General features: G+C 39.6%; 1 protein-coding gene across 9 annotated transcripts in view; it reads right to left on the reverse strand.

Annotated features, from left to right (window-relative positions):
- CELF2 (CUGBP Elav-like family member 2) overlaps window positions 1–19,649 on the reverse strand; it is a 558,673-nt gene that overhangs the window by 246,259 nt on the left and 292,765 nt on the right. The window contains exon 1 of one of the 9 annotated variants that reach the window (XM_068670055.1): window positions 10,593–10,798. The exons of 6 other annotated variants lie outside the window; for them this stretch is intronic. In XM_068670055.1, coding sequence (XP_068526156.1) covers window positions 10,593–10,699 — 107 coding nt within the window. In that variant the 5' untranslated portion in view covers window positions 10,700–10,798. Of the gene's footprint in view, window positions 1–10,592; window positions 10,799–19,649 lie in introns of those variants that run through there. 2 more of the 9 variants (XM_068670056.1, XM_068670057.1) reach the window with 2 other exon arrangements.

Below are 19,649 nucleotides of genomic sequence, written 5' to 3' on the forward strand. Positions count from 1 at the left end.
GAAGTAAACAGGAGCTTAGCGGAGCTGCATTATTGCTGTGCTACCACTGTCCACCAATATTAAGCACTTTCAGCTGGTGGAGCATATGGCACTTTTGAGGAAGGAACCTGGAATTTGGAATCAGCAGTTTTGGGGGTTTAATACTATTCCAGCTATAAACGTCACCTCCTTGCCAACCTCCCCTCATTTCAGAGACCCAGACCCAATTTGTCCCATGGTTGCACCATTTACTCTCAGTGCCTCAGTTTCTCCACGCGTCTAGCAAGGCAGATAAAGCATTTCCACCTCCTATTAGCAGATTAGTCACCATTCAAGCAGCTTTTCAAACCCTGAGCGCTAGATGCAGTTCTCCAAACAACCCAGTCTTTGAAAACGAACACCTCCTCAGAGCAGAAAAGCCCACGCGAAAAAGGTAGGGCTGGAGAAGACAAAGGCTACGCCAGGTCACTCCAAAGCATATGAGCTCACCCTGACATCACTGCCTGTCCTTCTCATCCAGCGAGTGACAAAGCAGGCACCCCTTCCCTTCCAGATACCACAGCCAAATCCAGCTCACCTCTCCTCCCTTCTCCGGACCCGCTCCTCACCCCTTCCTTAATTGCCATTCTTTTAATCAGCATGCCTCCCAGTATTGCACCAAGGAAATGCTGCTGTTGGAATCACTTCAAGGGAAAGTTTCCGAGTGACTTCACTCTCCACCGAGCCTGCAAGGCAGCACGAAGAGAGTTCAAATCCTCTGCTTTATTCCCCCCTAAGCCAATGAACATGCTCTGGATTCAGCTTATCTCTGGCATCAAAGCAAGTTTCTCGCAGAGGAGGCAGAATCAGAGCTCAGTGGCAGTGGTGTAAATTTGGAGCAAGCTCAAATGACTCCAGTAGAATCACTCAGGATCTTGCACTAATGTGAGGGGGAAAAAGAAATCTGGTCTAGATAGCACCGGTGAATGCAAATGAGGTGTTCACTATCTTTCACAAAGAAATAACCTTCCAGGCAAACCATGAGCTGGAAAGGAGTAGCATGGTTAATAGCAGAAAATAGAGCATCTTGTTTTGTGTGGTGGGACGTGAGCCTACCTGCCCAGCAGTGAGCCGGGAAGCCTATCAGCTTAACTTCTGTAGGATCAAGAAAAGGGGGAAAAAACAAAAAGAAAAGCGCGTGAGCACAAGCTACACAAAGTGTCCGGGCAGAACTGCATAATGGTGTAAAAGCAGAAAGCAATTAAAGCAAAAAGCAATAAATTTCTTTGAGTGGCCAAAGTAACAGACCCAATTCTGCACCATTTTACTATTTGCGAGGATTCTGACTTTTTGTAACAAGTCCATCTTTGCCAATTAGGTCTGGCATTGGAATAAAGTTTTGCGTTATGAAGCCTTAACCTTTCAGTAAGGAATTTTTATTTGCCTTATGTTCTCACCTGAAACAAAATCAAACACATGACAGCCTTCCCTTCAGCATGGTTTGAGAAATACAACAGTTTGCAAATAATCAAAAGCCTTCTAAAAGGAAAAATTAAATTGTTGGTTAGAACTTATCAATGAATGTTAAGTACAGAAATCTTAGTTGCTTGTGAGGTTTCCCCCAAGCTCTACAGGCTCTTGCAACTAATCAGTAATTTTCAGAAATAAACGTCATTTCAAATTAGCCCTGTAGAAAGGCACCTCAAATTAAGCATTTCTAGAGCTTTCACTTGAAGCACACTGATATTATGTAAACTTGGTTGCTATAGTAAAACTTCCCACTCACTCTTTTTTTTTTTTTTTTTTTTTTTTTTTTTTTTTTTTTTTTTTTGCGCTATTTTATCCCACTGAAGAGGTGATTTCATCATACTGTGGGTATGAGGCCTTTGTTCCTTTTTGCGGGTAATAACTCAATCTTTCCTGAAACAATTAGGCAGGACTTTGTGGCACAAGGCAGACAAGAGGGCTTTTAAAAAAGTTTGGAGGAACACTCAACTTCGTTAACAGCACCCAAATGCTTGGGATGGTCAATCATGCTACCGGGTCTGATCCTGCCCAGTGCTGGTGCTAAGCAACGGTGATGCCAGCAGCAGCTGGTTGGTACCATTTCCTCCAGTTGGGCTCTCCATGGCACACGTGTAAATAGCAACAAGTAAATATCTGCAGGACTGAGCCTCATCGTCCTGTTATTTATTTACAGCCCTATAGAAGAGCACTGCTATTGATCTGTAGGTGTTGCCTTTGTGTAGCGCCTTGTGCGTATGTACACAAGACCAAGGCTTTTTTCAGCCCAGTCCTCTTGCAACTTGACAACAGGTATTGACTTTTTTCCTTTCTTTCTTTCCTTTTTTTTTTTTTCTTTTATATTTTATGAACTAACTTATCTTCTCACCTGATGACTGATTCCAGCACCAACCAAAACTGAACAAAGAAAGAAATAGAGGTTCTGTGTGCTTGGGGCAGATCTGGTTTTGATCTCACACTGTGGACAAAAAGCCACCTTTCCAGATAACCCTAGGAGAACAACTTACAGTGGGAACTTAATATTGATGGATTTGGCTGTTATAGCATCTTAATGTGGTGAACTATAATCTTGTATGACAGGATAGGAGGGTAGGAGGGATCACACATTTCGTGCTCATGTGTGGAGCTCCATCCTCACGATGTTCAAGAGCTCTACTAATGCTTTCATAGAACAGGGGAAAGAGCCCACCATAACCAAAAATCTCTTACCCCAGCCCAAATCCACACTAGGAGACACAAAAACTCCCTCATTTTATCATCACTTTGAGATTTCTGGAGGTTTATGCCCAGCTTGGCGAGCTGGTTGTTGTGAGAGATGTGGGATCAGGGAAGCAGGTGGTGAGCACTGGCTGGGGACAGCAAAAGGCTGGACCAAGAGGCAATGCTGGGGGCAGCACCCACTCCAAAAGAGATGGGCAAATGCAGGTGTGAAATTATAACAAGGTACCAGCAAGGCAAGAGGATGGATAAGGAACATCAAAAGAGATAGGAAGCCAAAAGTAGAGTTATTTTTAAAACAAAATGTGAACAAATATGAAAGGTTTATTACAGTATCTAAATTAACCTGCTGCATCACACTTTTGACTAACTGCACAATCCCCGTAACATTAACCTCCATCTTCCTTCTCATTCACTTCTGCCACGTGTTTTACCTCCTTTTTCACTGCCAACAATTGGCTCTCACCTTACGCTCAATTTGCAACATCTTTAAGGTCTTTTTTTTTCATTTGTTCATGAAGTGCCTAGCACACATCTCAGTCCTCAGAAATAACAAACAATCGCCCTGATAATATGTAAAGTAACTGGCTTTGTTTGACATCATTAGTTCCTGCAGACAGAACCCATTAAACCTCAGATGTGAAGGAAGGAAAGAAAAGGCTCCTACAACAACTGTAGGGCATTCAGACATGCAGAAAACTCCACCATGCCTGCTTTTTTTTTTTTTTTTTCCTTTTTTTTTTTCTTCCCATAACACACTGTGAGAATTGCCACATAGGTGAGATCAAAAGGTCATCTAGTCCATGCTCCCATCCTTGATAATGCCTTTTAATGGATGCAAAGGGAAAGAGGATGAGTAGGGCAAGTGTACTGTCACCCTTTCCATCTTCCAGCAACCACCGGCTTGGGGACAAACCAAAGTCAAAGACTGAATCCAAACCAAGATGTTTAACAGGTTCACAATCACTGATTCAATTTTTCCTCCCTGAGTTCTCTCTCCAAAAGGAACATTTATAAAGTCAAATGTTTATTACTCCCAGAGCTGTCTGTTAAATGGGATGTTCTTAACAATTTCAGAGATTTGGGGCTCAGTGCAACACATAGGAACATTGGCTTCCTGTTCTGAAGCAAGACATTAAAACCAGCTCAGTTTTTAATATGAAATGATTCCTTTCAGTAGAGTCACAATAATTCATCTGGAACTTTTACATCTATTTAATAATACAAAAATGAGCAAACCACGAGGTTCCTAGGGCAGGCAACAAGTTTGGCATCCTTTTGTGAAAATGGCTCTTTAGAAAAAAATTTGGTCACTCTGGGTTGCTATGTTCAGGCATGGGGGTTAACTAAGTTAAATGTATGTTCATCAGCCGTACACAGACAAATCTCTGTATGATTCATCTGAGCAGCACTGCAGAACACCTGATGTTGCCGATGCAGTTCTGTTAGTGTTTTGTTATTTTTAAAGGGGGTTATATAACCCTCTCATTAAAATTAAATGTGGGCTGAAATGATGCAGACAAATTCTCAAGCTTTAGAGTGAGCTTCTTCCTCACATTTTAGCTGAAAATAGGTAATTTTTTTAGGCAGAAGAAAAGGAAAATGAAACCAAGAGATTATTACAGTTGAAAATAGGGTCTCCAAGAATTTAAGTTTTCTGATAATTCACCATTTCCTTTCTAGAGGGCCTCAATTCTTCAGATGCTGACCTGCAGCTTCCAGGGAGAGCAGGTGCAGGATTTGAATCTTAAATTCACTCCACAGCACAGCTATCACATCATCCGCAGCTATCTACACTTGCAAGGTTCAATTTCCAGATGATCTACGTCAGGGTGCCCTTGCTTTTCTCTTCACTCCTCTATTTGTCTAAAAGGGATAGTAAATTCCCACATCCTCTCTCTGATTTTCTATCTTTTTTTTTTTTTTTTTCCCCTCCAGCCCTCTGCCCGTGACAGACTGTTGTCTGGCATCCTCAAAGGCTGCTCTTGAAGATGACCTGCTGATTTGCTGCCATGGGAACTCCAGAGCAAGGACAGCATTTCCCCCTCGCGCACCCAAGGGCACGTGCAACAGTTCCCAACGCCACCTCTCCCCGCGCGGAAAAGTTTGCCCTCTGTTTCAGAAACCTTGCAGGGACATCAGAAGGCTGTGCCTTAAATAACAAGAGTGAGGCAGCCCCTCCGGCATCTGGCGTCTAGCAGCAGCCACTGCTGAATTATTCGGAGGAAGGTGAAGAAGTCTAATAGCGAATGTGAGCATGCAAATTGCTTTTCAGAACTAGTGGAGAAAAGCTTAGGCAGCAAAGCGTAAGACTCAAGACAAACCCTCTCTAACGTAATGGCAGAAAGCATTATCTTTATATAAGTGCCATATTTAAAACTTCCTAAGCAATTTCATTGGTAATCCTATTCCTCTGAATCAGAGAGAGTTTAACTTAAAATTAGGTTATTCTACCAGAAGATGGGACACAGGCTAGCACATCAGCCGCCAACTTTGCTGCATGGACAGAGAAGCAAGTAATTTTCTCTGCTCCCCACCCTCCCAGCAAAATGTTGGGTATTTTAATTGAAATACGAGGATCATTTTTACTTGGCTGCGTTTTGCAGGGCAGCTTGTGATCCACACTGTGTCAGTCTTGTCAGTGTACTGGCAGGTTTACAGACCACGATACTTTCCTACAAGCACCAACTCCTAAGAGCCTAATCCAGTAATGTGGTCTTAATGCATAATATAATTTCATGAACCACCTAGAAAGTGAGTGCAAATTTGAGAGTCGATGCTTTCCAGAAATGTCAATTTAGCCATTATTTGAGAAACCCTGAAGATGTATCTGGCTGATATTAGCCCATGAAATGGTCATTGATCCTTAGGATAGCAGAGAGAATAAAGTTGTGAGTGAGAACAGCTAAAATCCTTTTTGCATCCTGCTTGAGCTCGGTACTACTCACACTATGTGAGTCTCAAGACCAGAGTGAAAGATGAAAAAATTGGGGTACAGAACAAGATTTACCCCAAATTTGCAAAAAATTCCTACCTAGACACTCACTCCTGCCCCCTTCTATCCCATAAAGACAGTTAACCTTAAGTGCATCATTAACTTGCCAAGCCCAGTATTAAAGAGAATTAAATTGCCGTATTTGCTTCCGCTGCAGGGTGCAAAAATGCAAAAGCAAAACAAACAACAACAACAAAAAAAGCTGTATTTTTGCCATGACGAGAGTGTTAGAGGAAAAATCCAGTTTTTATTTCCTCTGTGAGGATGCCAGCAGTCCTGTTTCATAAACTCCAGCGATTCATCACTATCCCAGGCAGCCAATCATTCGGCAGGTCAAGTCGAAATGGGCTGTGGAGCCAGCAACTCCTGCTGCCCTGATAATGCATGTCATTCCAGGCATGGCGACATGCTTTCTCAACAGCTGCCATTTTCAGTTACCTTTTATACGGCTGACATACAAGTAAATGTGTTGGAAGCAGTAAAACAGTCATAGGGAAGCAGTTGCAAAGATAAATAGCACCTGCACGTGATAATCTCTAATGTCATTAGAGAGTGAAGAAGGATATGTTTTGAAACAGAATTTCTTTCTTCTAAAAGCATCACTTTACTTCAGGGGCTTCACATGAGCGTGTGTGTGAAAGAGAGAGAGATTTTTTATTTTTATTTTTTCTACAGTGTGCTCCAATAAACATCCAGACATTCATCTTGGTTATACCCTAAATAGATATAACTAGAGGGAAAGGGGGAGAAAAGAAAGAAAAAAAAAAAAAAAAAAACACAAAAACAACTAGCCAGCATGAAAGAAGAAAGCTTGCCACAATTCACTTGTGAGAAAAGATTTGACATAGCTAGATTTTCCTGAATTCAGTAACGCTCACTTTAAGAAGCACAACTGCTCTAATTAAGGGAGAAGAAAATGGTTTTCTTCTGTTGTATCTTTTCAGTCTTTATCCCTTATAATCTGCCTTAAATTTCATTGAACTGCTTGTTCAATAACTGGTTTCTGAATTATATGTAGTTGAATACTTTTTGTAGATGGAAACTGAGTGGGAGTTCTGGGGGCACAGGACTATAGAAATAAACAGCCACAATGAACAAATGTTTAAACTTACGTGCACACATAAGAGATACACACAGATGGATACCTGCATATTTGACAGGCAGTTTATGTACACAGAACATGCAAAGACCCCATGCCTGCGCACAAATGGTTAAAAATAAATAATAAAAACTCTTTCCAATAGCACTACTGGAACAAGATTTCAAATGCATAAGACTATCCATATTAATTTATGGTAATCTGTAAATGAATGCTGCAGAGACAGTACAGGTTATCCAAAATGGTACTTGCATTTAATGAGAAACTACCACAAAATATCATCAAGACAGATTTAGTTGCATCATCTAATACTCCCCAAATTAATATCATGCAAAACACAAAGTACAAGCCATGCTTCCCCTTTGGAACAACTAGCTCTTCAACTGTCAAAGGAAAGCCAAGCCTTTCTCTCTATATAAAGTCCTCCTCGACATCTTGCTTTCAGATTTCATCAACTTAGGTGTTTTCAGGGCTGTAAGCAGTGAACTTTCCATCAGCGGCATCTTCAGCTAATTAACCCTCCTGATTACAATAATTAGTATTGATTCACTCCTGAATGACTTCTTAAGTATTCAAGCACAATCTACACTTGCAGTAAAACTTCTAGATATGAATATTAATTGAATGCTCTCCTTTGTTTTTCAGCCCCAAAGGTATAGTTTGCAATCTTATATACTTAAATTTGATAACAGAAACACTTCAGTTTTATTCTCATTTAACAAAGAGAATATTAACATGTTGATGTTAGAGATTGTGCTCCATGAATCTGGAAAAAAATACAGACAAAGACTCCAGGCTAATAAATAAATATAATTCACTCCCATTTCCTATGGCAGAATGGGAAGCTGGGTGTCAGGTTAGCACCTTGCTCTGCCAGGTACAACTGAGGACAGTATTTCTTTTTGGCATTACACCTGGTCATTGCAAGAACAAATAACAACTCATGCAGAGTCTGAATGAGCTCTCTTAGCACTGTTATGGAAACAGATGTTGCCAAGTTTGACAACTGCTAGGCACCACATTGCTTTGTGACTGGGTGAGATTCAGCACAGGTAACACTGAGGACACCTGTGATGTTAATGTATGAGAGCTCTGAACCTATAGCCTCTCAAAAGCTGGCACTTTTGTTCAAGCATGCTACAAAATAGCTTATGTTACAGATTTGCTTCACCCTCTTTGATGTTAATAATAATTGTTATGGCTCAAAAAGCAATATTTCAGTAAATATGCATAGAAAGAATTCTTTTTTTTTTTTTTTGGAGGAGGAGGGTTCACCCAGAATAATTCAAAAAATTAGCCTTTGATGTGAATGGAATGTCAGAAAATACGCTTGGAAGAGAACAAAGTAATTGGCAATCCAAGACACAAACCTGTCTTGTATGTATTTTATGCAGCATTTCATCTGAAAACATAGGAGCTACTATAAGTTTAGTATGAACTCACCTGTGAGAAGAGCGCTTAGGAAAGAGTTTTAGTATTGAATAGTCCTTACAAGTGGAGGGTGGCTGTGCTGCCCAGGTGGCTCTGGGTGTCTGCTACAGGAGTGGCACCCACCCTGCTCTGGGCAGCCACCAGCGGGGCATTTCCATGTCAGCAGGAGCGAGGTGTTTACTTGGCTGCCACTCACAAAGGGCAGCGGCTGCTAGAAAGCACAGGCTACAGGAGGATAACTTGGTAAAGCATAACACATCCCGGTTCTGGCAGCCGAGAGCAGTTGTGAACTAGTTAATGTTTGGCTCGAGAGAAGTTCTCCCAAGAAAGTGAATTATTGCATGGTCCCATTATATTAAACACCATACTTTCTCTCTTCTTGTTTATGCACAACACACAGCATGCAAGCACTACCTGATAATCCATAACCTCTAGGCTTCAAGACTATTTTATGCGATATTACCTTTTTGTTCACGTAAACTCTTTTGTATTGATTTATACCATCTCAACACACAAGGGAAGGAGATGAGACAACAATAGAAAAAATTCAAAAAAGCATAGCAAGTATTCAAGAGTCTCCCCATAAAACATTATTTTTTGTTGAAAACACATGCTTTAGAAAGCTCTGAACCCCACCAATAAATCTTCACTATTTTTGTTTGTTTGTTTTAAATTAAGGCATCTTATAGCTCCCTGAGCCTGTATAAATCAAGCCCTGGAATCCAGCTGGAAAAAAAGAAATCATGAAACCCTTAAAATTAATTGACCCAAGCAAAAAATAAACCACACTGATAACTATCCACCTGTTCTCTCAGAAAATTATTACAATTATTGCTAAAAGTGATGTATATACTTAACATGTAAACTACTCAAAGACTTTAAGCAGCTTCAGAAACTCCACAAATCTGATGACAATTCATTTTATTTAAGACATAAACTGTTGTCCAAGAAAGAACTCAGAAATTTTAAATAGCTTTGTAACAGTTTCTTTTCATAATGCATAATGTACGTGAGCATTTTTCCAAATGCAAAACAAAAATTGTTAACTGTTCTAATCCTAAACTATGGCTGTCAAAATAGATAGATAATTCATGAAATGTCATATGAATAATTTGTTAGATTTTGGGATAGGAATAGGAATCATCCAGGTAAATTATTCTGCCTGACCTTAAAATATGCTAATAGCTGGATTATAAAAAGGGAAAGTAGCATGGGCTCCCACTTTGAGATCTGATTTATCATTTTTATTGCATTTTCATTACCTAAACAAAATTAGAAACAGTATCTTCAAAACAGCAGTTAAAGTTGATATGATCAGGCATAAAATCATGCAAGGGCACATTTGGCAACTGTGTATTTGCCAGATTGACAGCAGTATTGTAAGCTTTCAGAATCAATAAGTTTTCTCTCCACAGTTAAAGGAGAGGTTGCTAGCAATAAATCTCCAACTTAATGCAATGGACATAATTGTAAGATGCAAACCTCCCCCTCCCTGCACTATTAGCAGCGGATCTCAAATGAAACAACCTTCACAAATTAGGCAATGGACTTCATATTCTACCGCATATGCAAAAAGATTAAGGGAAATGAAAAAGGGGCAGAGAAAAGAAAACAGAAAAACAAAAACAAAACCCACCCCACCGCCAGACATACATTAAGCTAGTTTGACAGCACCATTGTTCAGCTGTCCCATTGTCAGACCAAAAGATGTATTCAATGCTACGATGTCTGCTAGCAAATAAACAAAAGACTACATTTTTCAAAGCAGGGTGCCAATTCCAGCATAATTCCGTGTGTGTGTGTTTGTGTGCGTGTGTGCGTGTGTCTGCGTGTGTGTGTGTCTCTGAAAAGAGTAGTCGATGCTGGCCCCCCGCTAAACCTTGGAGCATTAAGAATATATGTGTAATCCCACATATGGGAGTATTTACATATTTTTAAAACATCTTCAAGTGGCGAGGACGAGGTAGAGCATTAATAACTATTTACATAGGCTAAGTGAAAATTAAAGTGGTATTTAGGGCACTAGCTCTAATATGGAGTCTCCCTGAGCTTTTTCCATGCTTATTCCATGCCCAGTGCATAATAATGAAGCAGGCAGAAACATTGCAAAGGAGGTGATAAAAGAAATACCAGCTCTCATTTAGGAAAAACAGATATAAACATATTATTTTTTTTGTCTTCTTGCCCTCTCCGTACATTTGTCGTCAGACATGAAATGTGCGATTCTAACTAGTGAAACGCTCCTTGCACGCAGCAATGCCTGTCTTTTCCTTTAAATAGGGAAACTACTTAATACCCAGCACGGTTATAGTTGCAGCGGGCCCAGGCAACTCGAAAGCACGCGTTAAAACAAAGGAGACAACATACCTTAAAAGCAGCTCCTCATTTCTCATAGTAACAGCGGATTTGGGACAGCGCATGCTTTCTGCACCGATATTCTCAACAAAAGCCAGTTCAGAAGTGCGCTCAAACATCAATGCCACAGTAGCTACTCACTAATGGCTACTCTTTCTCTCTTTCTCTCTCTAGGCAGACGCTGAGTGGTGGAGCAAAGGGGCCCCTGCAGATTCACTAAGCAGAAATAATCCTCTCTGACAAGTTATGTTGTCTGGGCATATTTTACATTAATGCACTGTGCTGCCTATAGGGGTCTTGTTTGCGTTCACTCTAGCCTAGCTGGTGTTAGCTCTCTTAATTACCATCAAGAAAAAAAAAATAAAAAAAAAAATAGTGACATCTTCACCCCCCACCCTCCCCCCGAAAAAAAAAAAAATAACTGAAAGACAACAGGGAAGAATATATGGGTGAAGGAGGGGAGGCTTTCCTCCCCCTTGAAGGATGCATGCTTGATATGGATCTTTTGTTTGCCCTGTGAACTTGGTGAATACAGTGGCAAACAGATGCTGCGGCTCGCAAGGCTTGTGCACTTGAAGGGAATTGGGTTAGAGGCTCTTTCTGGGGCTTTGGAGTCGCAGCTGGAGCTCTTGTTCCCTGCCTCCTTCCCTTCCCCGTTCAAGGCTGAGTGGCTTTATGGGACCTGCCAGCTCACATCAGAGTGACTGGGGAGTATTAATGCAGGCACCTGGGGATCTTCTGCAAGTTTTCCGCTTATCTGGGCAATTTTAACCCCTCCAAAACACAAATCCTCTACGTTGGCTTTAGCAAGGCACTGATTTTGTTTGAACCCAGTCCCATGTGCTCGGTTTGGCAGAGTTCTCACAGACAGGAAAGGGGCTGCATTATTCAATGATTTACTCACTTCCGATGTATGAAAGGAACTATAGCATGACTGATTTCAAGGAAACAGTCTTTTGGGCCCTAATTCAGAGATCCGCCATGTGATTTGTAGAAATTGGTCGTGGGCTTCCCAGTTGCCAGGATAGTCAAAGAGAGGTTTATTTTCATGTCTTGGTTTCAGCTTCTGGCAGTGAATGCAGCTACTTTGGGGGCAGGAAGATGGTTGTTGGTGGTTTTTTATTTTTTTATTTATTTTTTTTTCCTTTATTGTTTGTTTGCTTTCTTTCATTTTTGTTTGTTTTAAATCTACATCAGATGCTTGAGTTGGTGCTTAAAATGTCAACAAGACCTTGACGCTTTTTTTCAGCCAAAGGCTTCTCTGCATCACTGACGCAGTAAAATGCATCTTAACAATGATTGTCATTTTCTCTGAGGTCCTGTTCATGTAGGCACATGCAAAACTCAATGAACACAGTCATCAAAAAATGAAAGCTACTCAAGGAGCCCAGTAGGAGTCAAATAAACTAAGCCTGAAATAGATCTGAACCTCAAATCTTGAATCCAAACTTTCATAGACTTCCAGCTATATCTGCAGTTGCTCTGAACTTCTTTCCTACATTATATGCCAGTGTCTTAAAATATACTGCTGTGATATCCTGATGCCAGGATGCTAACACTTTCCTGAACAGAACTTTGCATTTAGGGGCTTGATCTTTCTGGTAAACTTGAGCCTGGGAATGAAGGCAAAGAGGGAGCAATCACCAGTATAAATATACTGATAGCAACTCCTTGCCTTACAGATAGTAGCTGTAAACATCTATTAAGGTCATAAATTGCAGCAGAAATGATCCTTTTGTGCTACGCTTCTCATTTAGCACTGTGAGACCTTGGGATTAGTTTCAGTCGTTCTGATATAATATTTATCAAATGACCAAAAGACAAGTGACAAATACAAAACTAAGTCTAATCTACTTGTAATGATGTAGAGAGAAAGAAAGGAAGACAGTAGTTGGGGAAACATGGATATCATGAAGGACTGCAAGTCAAGAGAAGACGGGTTTCAATTTGCTTCCCTTTTCATCTGCAAAACATGACTGGGATTCTAGTTGCTCTTGTAATAAAAAATAATAAATCATTTTAATGATTAGCAATTCAAACCAATGCCATGTTAAAATGTCATGTTCCAAGGTCAACTGAGACAACATAGCTTGTACTTCATGCTAAAAATATCTGAACAGTCATGGAAGGCGGCCAGGAAAATACTAAACCAACATGACAAATCCCATACCTCCTGCCCCAAATACTAAATCCATTGCTACCATTTCAGGCATGGGCACCAGCACTCCAGATTCCTCCTCCTTCACCGTTTTTCTTCAAATGACTTTTGAGCGGCGTAACTCACCGTGATGCCTGGGCTGCTCCAGACCAGTCTCATGCTCATGAGACTGATGTATGAGAGGAGGCAAATACCAGAGTATGCTCAAGAATATACAGCTGAATGGGAAGTGTCAAACAGTCTGATAAACTGCTACAGTTTTCCAAAAATATGGCAACTATCGGCATCTTAAGACACTACCAGCTGAGGGAACAAAGATTTCTTTTCAGGCTGCAGTAGAATGGCTCCCACAGAGCCCTTTGGTGGGGAATCAATGGGCTTCTGTTGGGCAGCTCCGCGCAATTGCAAGTTCTCCATCGTTTTTGTACTTAGAAAGACAGCGGAGCAGCAGCAATAGGAAATAAAGTGAAGTATTTAGGAAGGACTCATCTACAGCCAAAGGAATAAATAAAGGAAAAGAAAATAAAATCCACAAAGTGGTAACACAGACAAAAAGAACCTATGTTTTCTATCACACATAATGAAACGTCTGACAGAGCAACATCTGCAGAGGGATCAGAGCTGCTGAGGATGAGAAGGAATATGAGTATTATTTTTCAATTGTAAGATGTACTAAGCAGGAGTGCCTTTAAAATAATATGGCTTAAGGGAAGATTAAACCAGATGCACAGGGCTATCTGGCTTCTTTCAAGATGAAAGTCCAGCTGTGGAGTTTAAATTCAACATTTAACACTAAAATTGATTGTAGATTCATAACTTGTATGTATATATTGCAGAATATTCTACACAAATTACACGCAGTGGTGGACATTGGAAGTTTAATAGTTTTGTTGCCTTATATTTAAAGTAAACCCAAGCCCTGTACATAGGGTCTATGAATTTGCTGAACTAATTATGCAGGATTGAAAAACCTTTAAAGGTCCCAGGAATACCAACCATTTACAGAAGGAAAATGATCAAAACCTTTGTGGCAACCAGTAGTAATATCAATGATTTATATAAATTAAAAAAAACTGTCTTCTGCTCTCTTCTACTTTAAAGTATTCTTTGACACTTTTGTTTGTCTACAGAATTCTTAAAGTATTCATAAGTCCAAAACATTGTGTTTTTGTTTTGTTTTTGTTAAAATTGGTTGCTACACTAAGCAACCAATACTGTCAGCCAAGCAACAAACTATATTTCATGACAGAAAAATGGTGGACAAAAGTCCAGGACAACTGCCCCAAAATCATGAATGCCCAAAAACCACGAATGCAATTGTGAGAGCAATAGAAAGCTGTGATTCATTTTCCCATTTCACCACATGTCCCTGTGTCAGATCTTATGCAAGCCAATTAACCTCTTGCTCTTATCTGCATCCATAAAATGGAAAAATGCAATGAATTGCATAGAGCACCATGACAATAAATATACAGGACACTAAGAGCTATTTAAAACAGTGTATTGTTGAGAGTCACACAAATACTTTGCCTCACAGAAGGAGTCTACACCCTGGTTATCTGTTGTTCTATGTGGTTATTTATGCTCAAAACAGTTGATTTGTATGAAAACCTACTCTTCTAATCTGATAGCATTTTACTGTTCTAGATGGTTAAATCTCACCATTGAAGCTGAGCAATTAGTCTAAGATAGACATCTAAGGTTTCTTTATTATCAGTGCATAGAGATTAGTTATTCTAAAGAGTATTAGCATTTCTTTCTATTGACTACAAGGGGAGGAGATACCCAACTTTTAAATACATACATTATGCAAGATGAATCCCACCTACATGCCAAAAACAAAAGTGAGAAATCGCATGTTTCTGCTTCAGCATCACCAGGCAGGACACATGGCCGTGTGCTGTGACCACCCTGACATCCTGAGCACTTTTGCCACTTCTAGATGTGGATGTAACCTGTCTTCAGGACACCTCCAACACTCAAGAAGGAGATAAGCAGGACTTCCAGGTCTGAAGCAATCTGATATGCTACACCCATGTAAAGTTTGAAGCAGAAAGAAGATCACCCTCAGCTTCAGAAGTAGAACACATGGGGTCTTTACAGTGTGCTTTGGGAGAGCAGGCAGTTCGTTTAGGTGTCTCCTCTTAAAATCTCCTAGCAAAATGAGCGGCTTGTCACCTTAGGCTCTTAGGCTGTTAGAAGTTGCTGAACTTAACTGGACAGCTTTACTGGTGAATGTGAGTAGCAAGAAAGGGGCTATACCTCCATGGGTTATGTCTCATTAGGCATCACCTCTGCTCTTGAGGTTATTGCTTGTTTTAATCTACAACAAATTATCATGTGTTTGTCTCAGTTTCCTCTTTTGGCTTCTTGTTTGTTTATACATCCTTTAAGATAGCTATATATGGGAGATAAAATTTGGTAGCAGACCTCAGCAATTTGACATTTTATCAGATCAATAACCACATGGTACTGGAGTCCTGCACTTGCTAGTTGTACTCTGCATATACACACAGGTTGATAAGTTTCTTAACTGTTTTAGGATATGATAACCCAAGATACAGAGGCACCATTTTTCACCAGTATGTATCTTAATATAATTTCATGGTAATACCATATTGATCAATTGTAGGGGAAGCTGCATGTGTGCACTCCATGGTGTCTTCAGGACAAATACTAACTGTATGCATTGTGTGTGTTAACCATACCCACAGTATCTGGGGGTGTCATCATGGTGTGCAGGAAAAGGAAAATTATTTTCAAGCCCATATAGTAAAGATGCAACAAATCATATTTTTGTTTGCTTTTGATTTTTTCTTTTTTTTTTTTTTCTTTTTTTTTTTTTTTTCTTTTTAGACATGCAATAAAAACAGTCTAACATTTGCTAGCACCTTCTTTTGTCTGTTTTGGCAGATCTTTTAGATTATATACCTTGCTTTCCTTTCTGAGTCATGGGGGTAGCAATTACTTACAGACCTACAAAATGCAGGTCAGTCTGGATGATGCAAGAGGTCTTTTCTAGTCTTACTTTTTCCACCTGGGAGCATCCAAGGAGCATCATGAAAATAAAATATCACAGACAGAAACCACAAAAGTTCAAAATGTTGCGTAAATGCTGAAGATTAATATTTGGGCAGTAGTGAAATAAAAAGTTCCCCCTTTAAAGCATAAGCAAGACTGGTATCCACTGCCTCTCTCCGTTAGAAAAGGTGTGTGCTGCCTCCCTCTAGCATTCAACAGTGCTGACTCAGAGCATCTCAGCATCTGGAAGAGAGGGGAACCAGAAGGAACAAAATCCCCTATTTACTGAAATTACATGCTCTGGTGCTTCCCCCACCCTCAACACGGAAGGGGCAAAAATTGCAGCATATGCAAATCACAGATTCTGACACATAAACACACATCAGAGGTTTTTGTTTTGTTTTGTTTGTTTGTTTTTAAGTCAATACATCACTTGAAACAACTTACAACTGGCCAGGTTGTGACTGCAGACATGGCTACTCTACAAAGCAAATAATTTAGTTGGAAAGATCTACATGTCATGAGAACATCTGGCCAGCAACTAAAGGGAAGGAGAAGAAAGCTGATCAAAAGAGCGAAGAGAAGCAGGGGAGGCAACAGAGCAGCAGATCTGAGAGAAAGAGAGAGAACGAACACAGCTGCTTATAGAATCATTTATTTTCTGCTTTAATTTAAAGCCTATTTAAGGTATAAGTAGAACCTGCTCTGTCTAAACAGGAATATTTTTATTTCAGACTTTCAGCAATGCCAAGATAATCACATTTAGATGTGTTATGTGGAAAATCAAAGACCTTGTGTTCTTATGGGCACAATCTAAAGAAAGTGAACTTTCACAGTATATACAAATGTGTAAGCTGTGTATATGAACAAGCATGAATGAATGCAAACAATGTTAATAATTACAGATGAAAATTTAATGGCTATTCATCCTCTTAAATTACAACTTTAAAAACAACAAAAAAACCACCACCAACAACAAAAAAACAACAGAACACATTTAACAATTCTATAATATATCTATATATCTTTTAAAGACATATATATTATAAAGATATATTCTATATATCTTTTAAAATGATGTCACGGTGATCTAAGCAGAAGGATTGTTTCATGGATCCATGAAATAGATCCATCATTAGGGATGACTGTGGATATTTAAAAACAAGATATCAGAAGACAGAACAATGTTCAGGAGAAGCTGATGTACAAGTGAAAATGAAGGGGAGGTTTAATTTCTTGGATTTTGTATCTAGATGAGTGGATGCATCTACCCAGAGAACCTTTAGCTGTGAATGTGATGTGATAAGTGGACCTTACTCCTACACAGTCCAATGTGATATTTAGGCTTATTAGAACAACTCAGCATCCATGAATTTGCCTGTAGAGATAGCTAACGTAGCATTGTCCTATATGGAAGGGAGAGCAACTGCAAGTGTTATAGCTTGAATTAGGTGCAAATATTGGTTGAGAACTCTTGATTCATTACCTAATAATTCTGAGTTAGACTTTGAAGAAAGAGTATTTACAGATTACATATTTCCTTTTATATACTCTCCAAAGAGAAGGAAGTAGATCAATTTCTATACAGTTGCCATAAAAATAAAATGAATAGGTAGAAAATATTTTTATTATTTTATAAATAAATTAGTATAAACAGTTATTTCAGAAGCTTTCAGCCTCCCTAATTAACTTTATTGCATGATAAAAAAATCATGTCACTTTAATATTTTAAATTCGCTACCTAATATTTTATATACAGAAGATGCTCTTCTCTCTCTCTTCTCTCTCTCTCTTTTTTTTTCTTTAAAAGTCTATTAGCATTGATTAAAAGGAAAGAGCTGGAATATAAATCATCAGTTAGATTTACTACAGAATACATTTTTTGACCTTTCTCATGTCATCCAACACTTGACAACTTTGTGCAAGATGTTAAAAAATGGTTAGTGATTTTTTAGTGATTCTAGTCCCCAGATTCATAGTTTTATAGGGTCTGTGGTTCAGAGTTAGGACATTAATTTGTGGGGAGGAAGAAATAAATCAGAACCTGTGAAAACACCCTGTAGATGGAGGCATTTGAAACTCCCTGGTGTAAAACCTGGCCAAACTGAAGTTCTGGGCTAAGTGTTTCCTTTAAAATTCCTTAAAAGGTATCAAGTTTGAATTTGCTTTTATTAGTCTGACATACACATTTAAAATGAAATACATATATTTTAGTAGTGAGATAATTAACACGGGGAAACACTGCTTAAAACCAAAATCTTCCTAAATTAATGGAAGCAGCATAAGAAGGGGCATAGATCCACTTACAAAAAGTTCTTTTCTGTGGAAGGCAGACAGTTTTCACCAGCTTGAATGTTTTAGTGGAAGATACATGTATATCCTAAGCCACAGAGGGAGGAAGGCTTAAGCTAAACCAAGTTATCTGATAAAGGTATGATCCCAGCTCACGAACATGAACAAATTGGATCCTAATTCTGAGTCCCAAGGTAAGCACACTTTGCATGACCAAACTCTTCATATAGCTGGTTCCTCCAGACATGCTTTGGCCTGATTAATCCTATTTAACTTTGGAAACAACAGAGAAGCCCAAGAGAGTAGTCACTCTTGGCTTCCTCTACGGTTAACAGAAAAAGATGCATTTTCCCCTCTAATATTTACAGTCTAACTCACCAAGGAGCTCCCTTTGACTTCATGGGAAGTGCAAGTGAAGTAGTATCAACCTTAGCATCTCAGTTAAGCACCATCAATAACTGGATGATAGGTCTCCATGTCTACCTTGTCCACAGATCCTGCTTCCACAAGAATGTTTGGGTTATGGGTGCAGGCCTGGCAATGATGTTCTCTCTGGAAAAGGGTTGTGCAGTACTGCTCACACTTCTTTCTAACTTTGGTGTGGCAAAGATACACATGTGGCACCTCCAAAGTGCCTTGATGTTACCCCTGGTAACAAAAACAGGTAAAAACAGGTAACAGAAAAAAAAAAAAAAAACACACAGAAGAAAAACAGGTAAGAACGGGAGAAAAACAGGTAACAGAAGTGACTCTCTTTCAATTTCCATGCCCTACAACTGATAAATGCTTTCATTCAAATAAAAAAGCATGACAGCGACCACTTATTATTTACCCCTCTCTTCCCCACAATCAAGCACCAGCAGACTCCTCAGCTTCTCATTTCCCACAACCAGATGATCAGATACCAATTGCTAGAAGCAATTTCTGAGTCTCCAGAAGTGAATTTCTTGCAATGCTTGCCATGTTGCTAGCACCAAACAAAGGTTCCTGGAGCCCCCAGAGGCTTTTTGAAATGAAAGGGCAGCAGAGGAAAAATCTGGGGAGTGAAAGGGCTGCACATGGAATTAAGTCATTTGCACAGATTCTTCCCATTTCAGAGCTACACAGAGGCCCATACTTTTGGGACATCTGCCTGTGTTCCTGAATTGTTTGGTGCAATGCATGGTCAGTGCCCACAGCCTTGTGGGACCCCACCCACGTTCAGCTGGATGCAGCCCTTCAGCACAAGCAATGTGCTAGACACTTCAGCAAAACCTGCACTCTGATGCTTACAAGTGTCAAGAAATCTGTTAAAGCGTTTACATATTGTGACATTAAACGCTTGGTAACTCTCCACATCATTCTGTACTTTCGGTGTTCTCAAATCCACATCATTCATCTGTCTTCTGCAAGGCCAAACCCTGAAAAATTTGCTTAGCACACTTAAATCCAAATTAACACCCTGTAAAAGCAGTTCCTCCCTTCTTCTCATATGCTGTTATATGTAAAATCTACACCCAAAGTTAATTTCTTGCTGACCTTGTGCTGATTAATGCAAATTAAATTACATGCTAATTGCCCCAAATGGTTTGCATGCAGCCCAGAAATCAGTTCTTTTT

The sequence above is a fragment of the Anas acuta genome, chromosome 1 (assembly GCF_963932015.1).
Source record: "Anas acuta chromosome 1, bAnaAcu1.1, whole genome shotgun sequence".
NCBI lineage: Eukaryota > Metazoa > Chordata > Aves > Anseriformes > Anatidae > Anas > Anas acuta.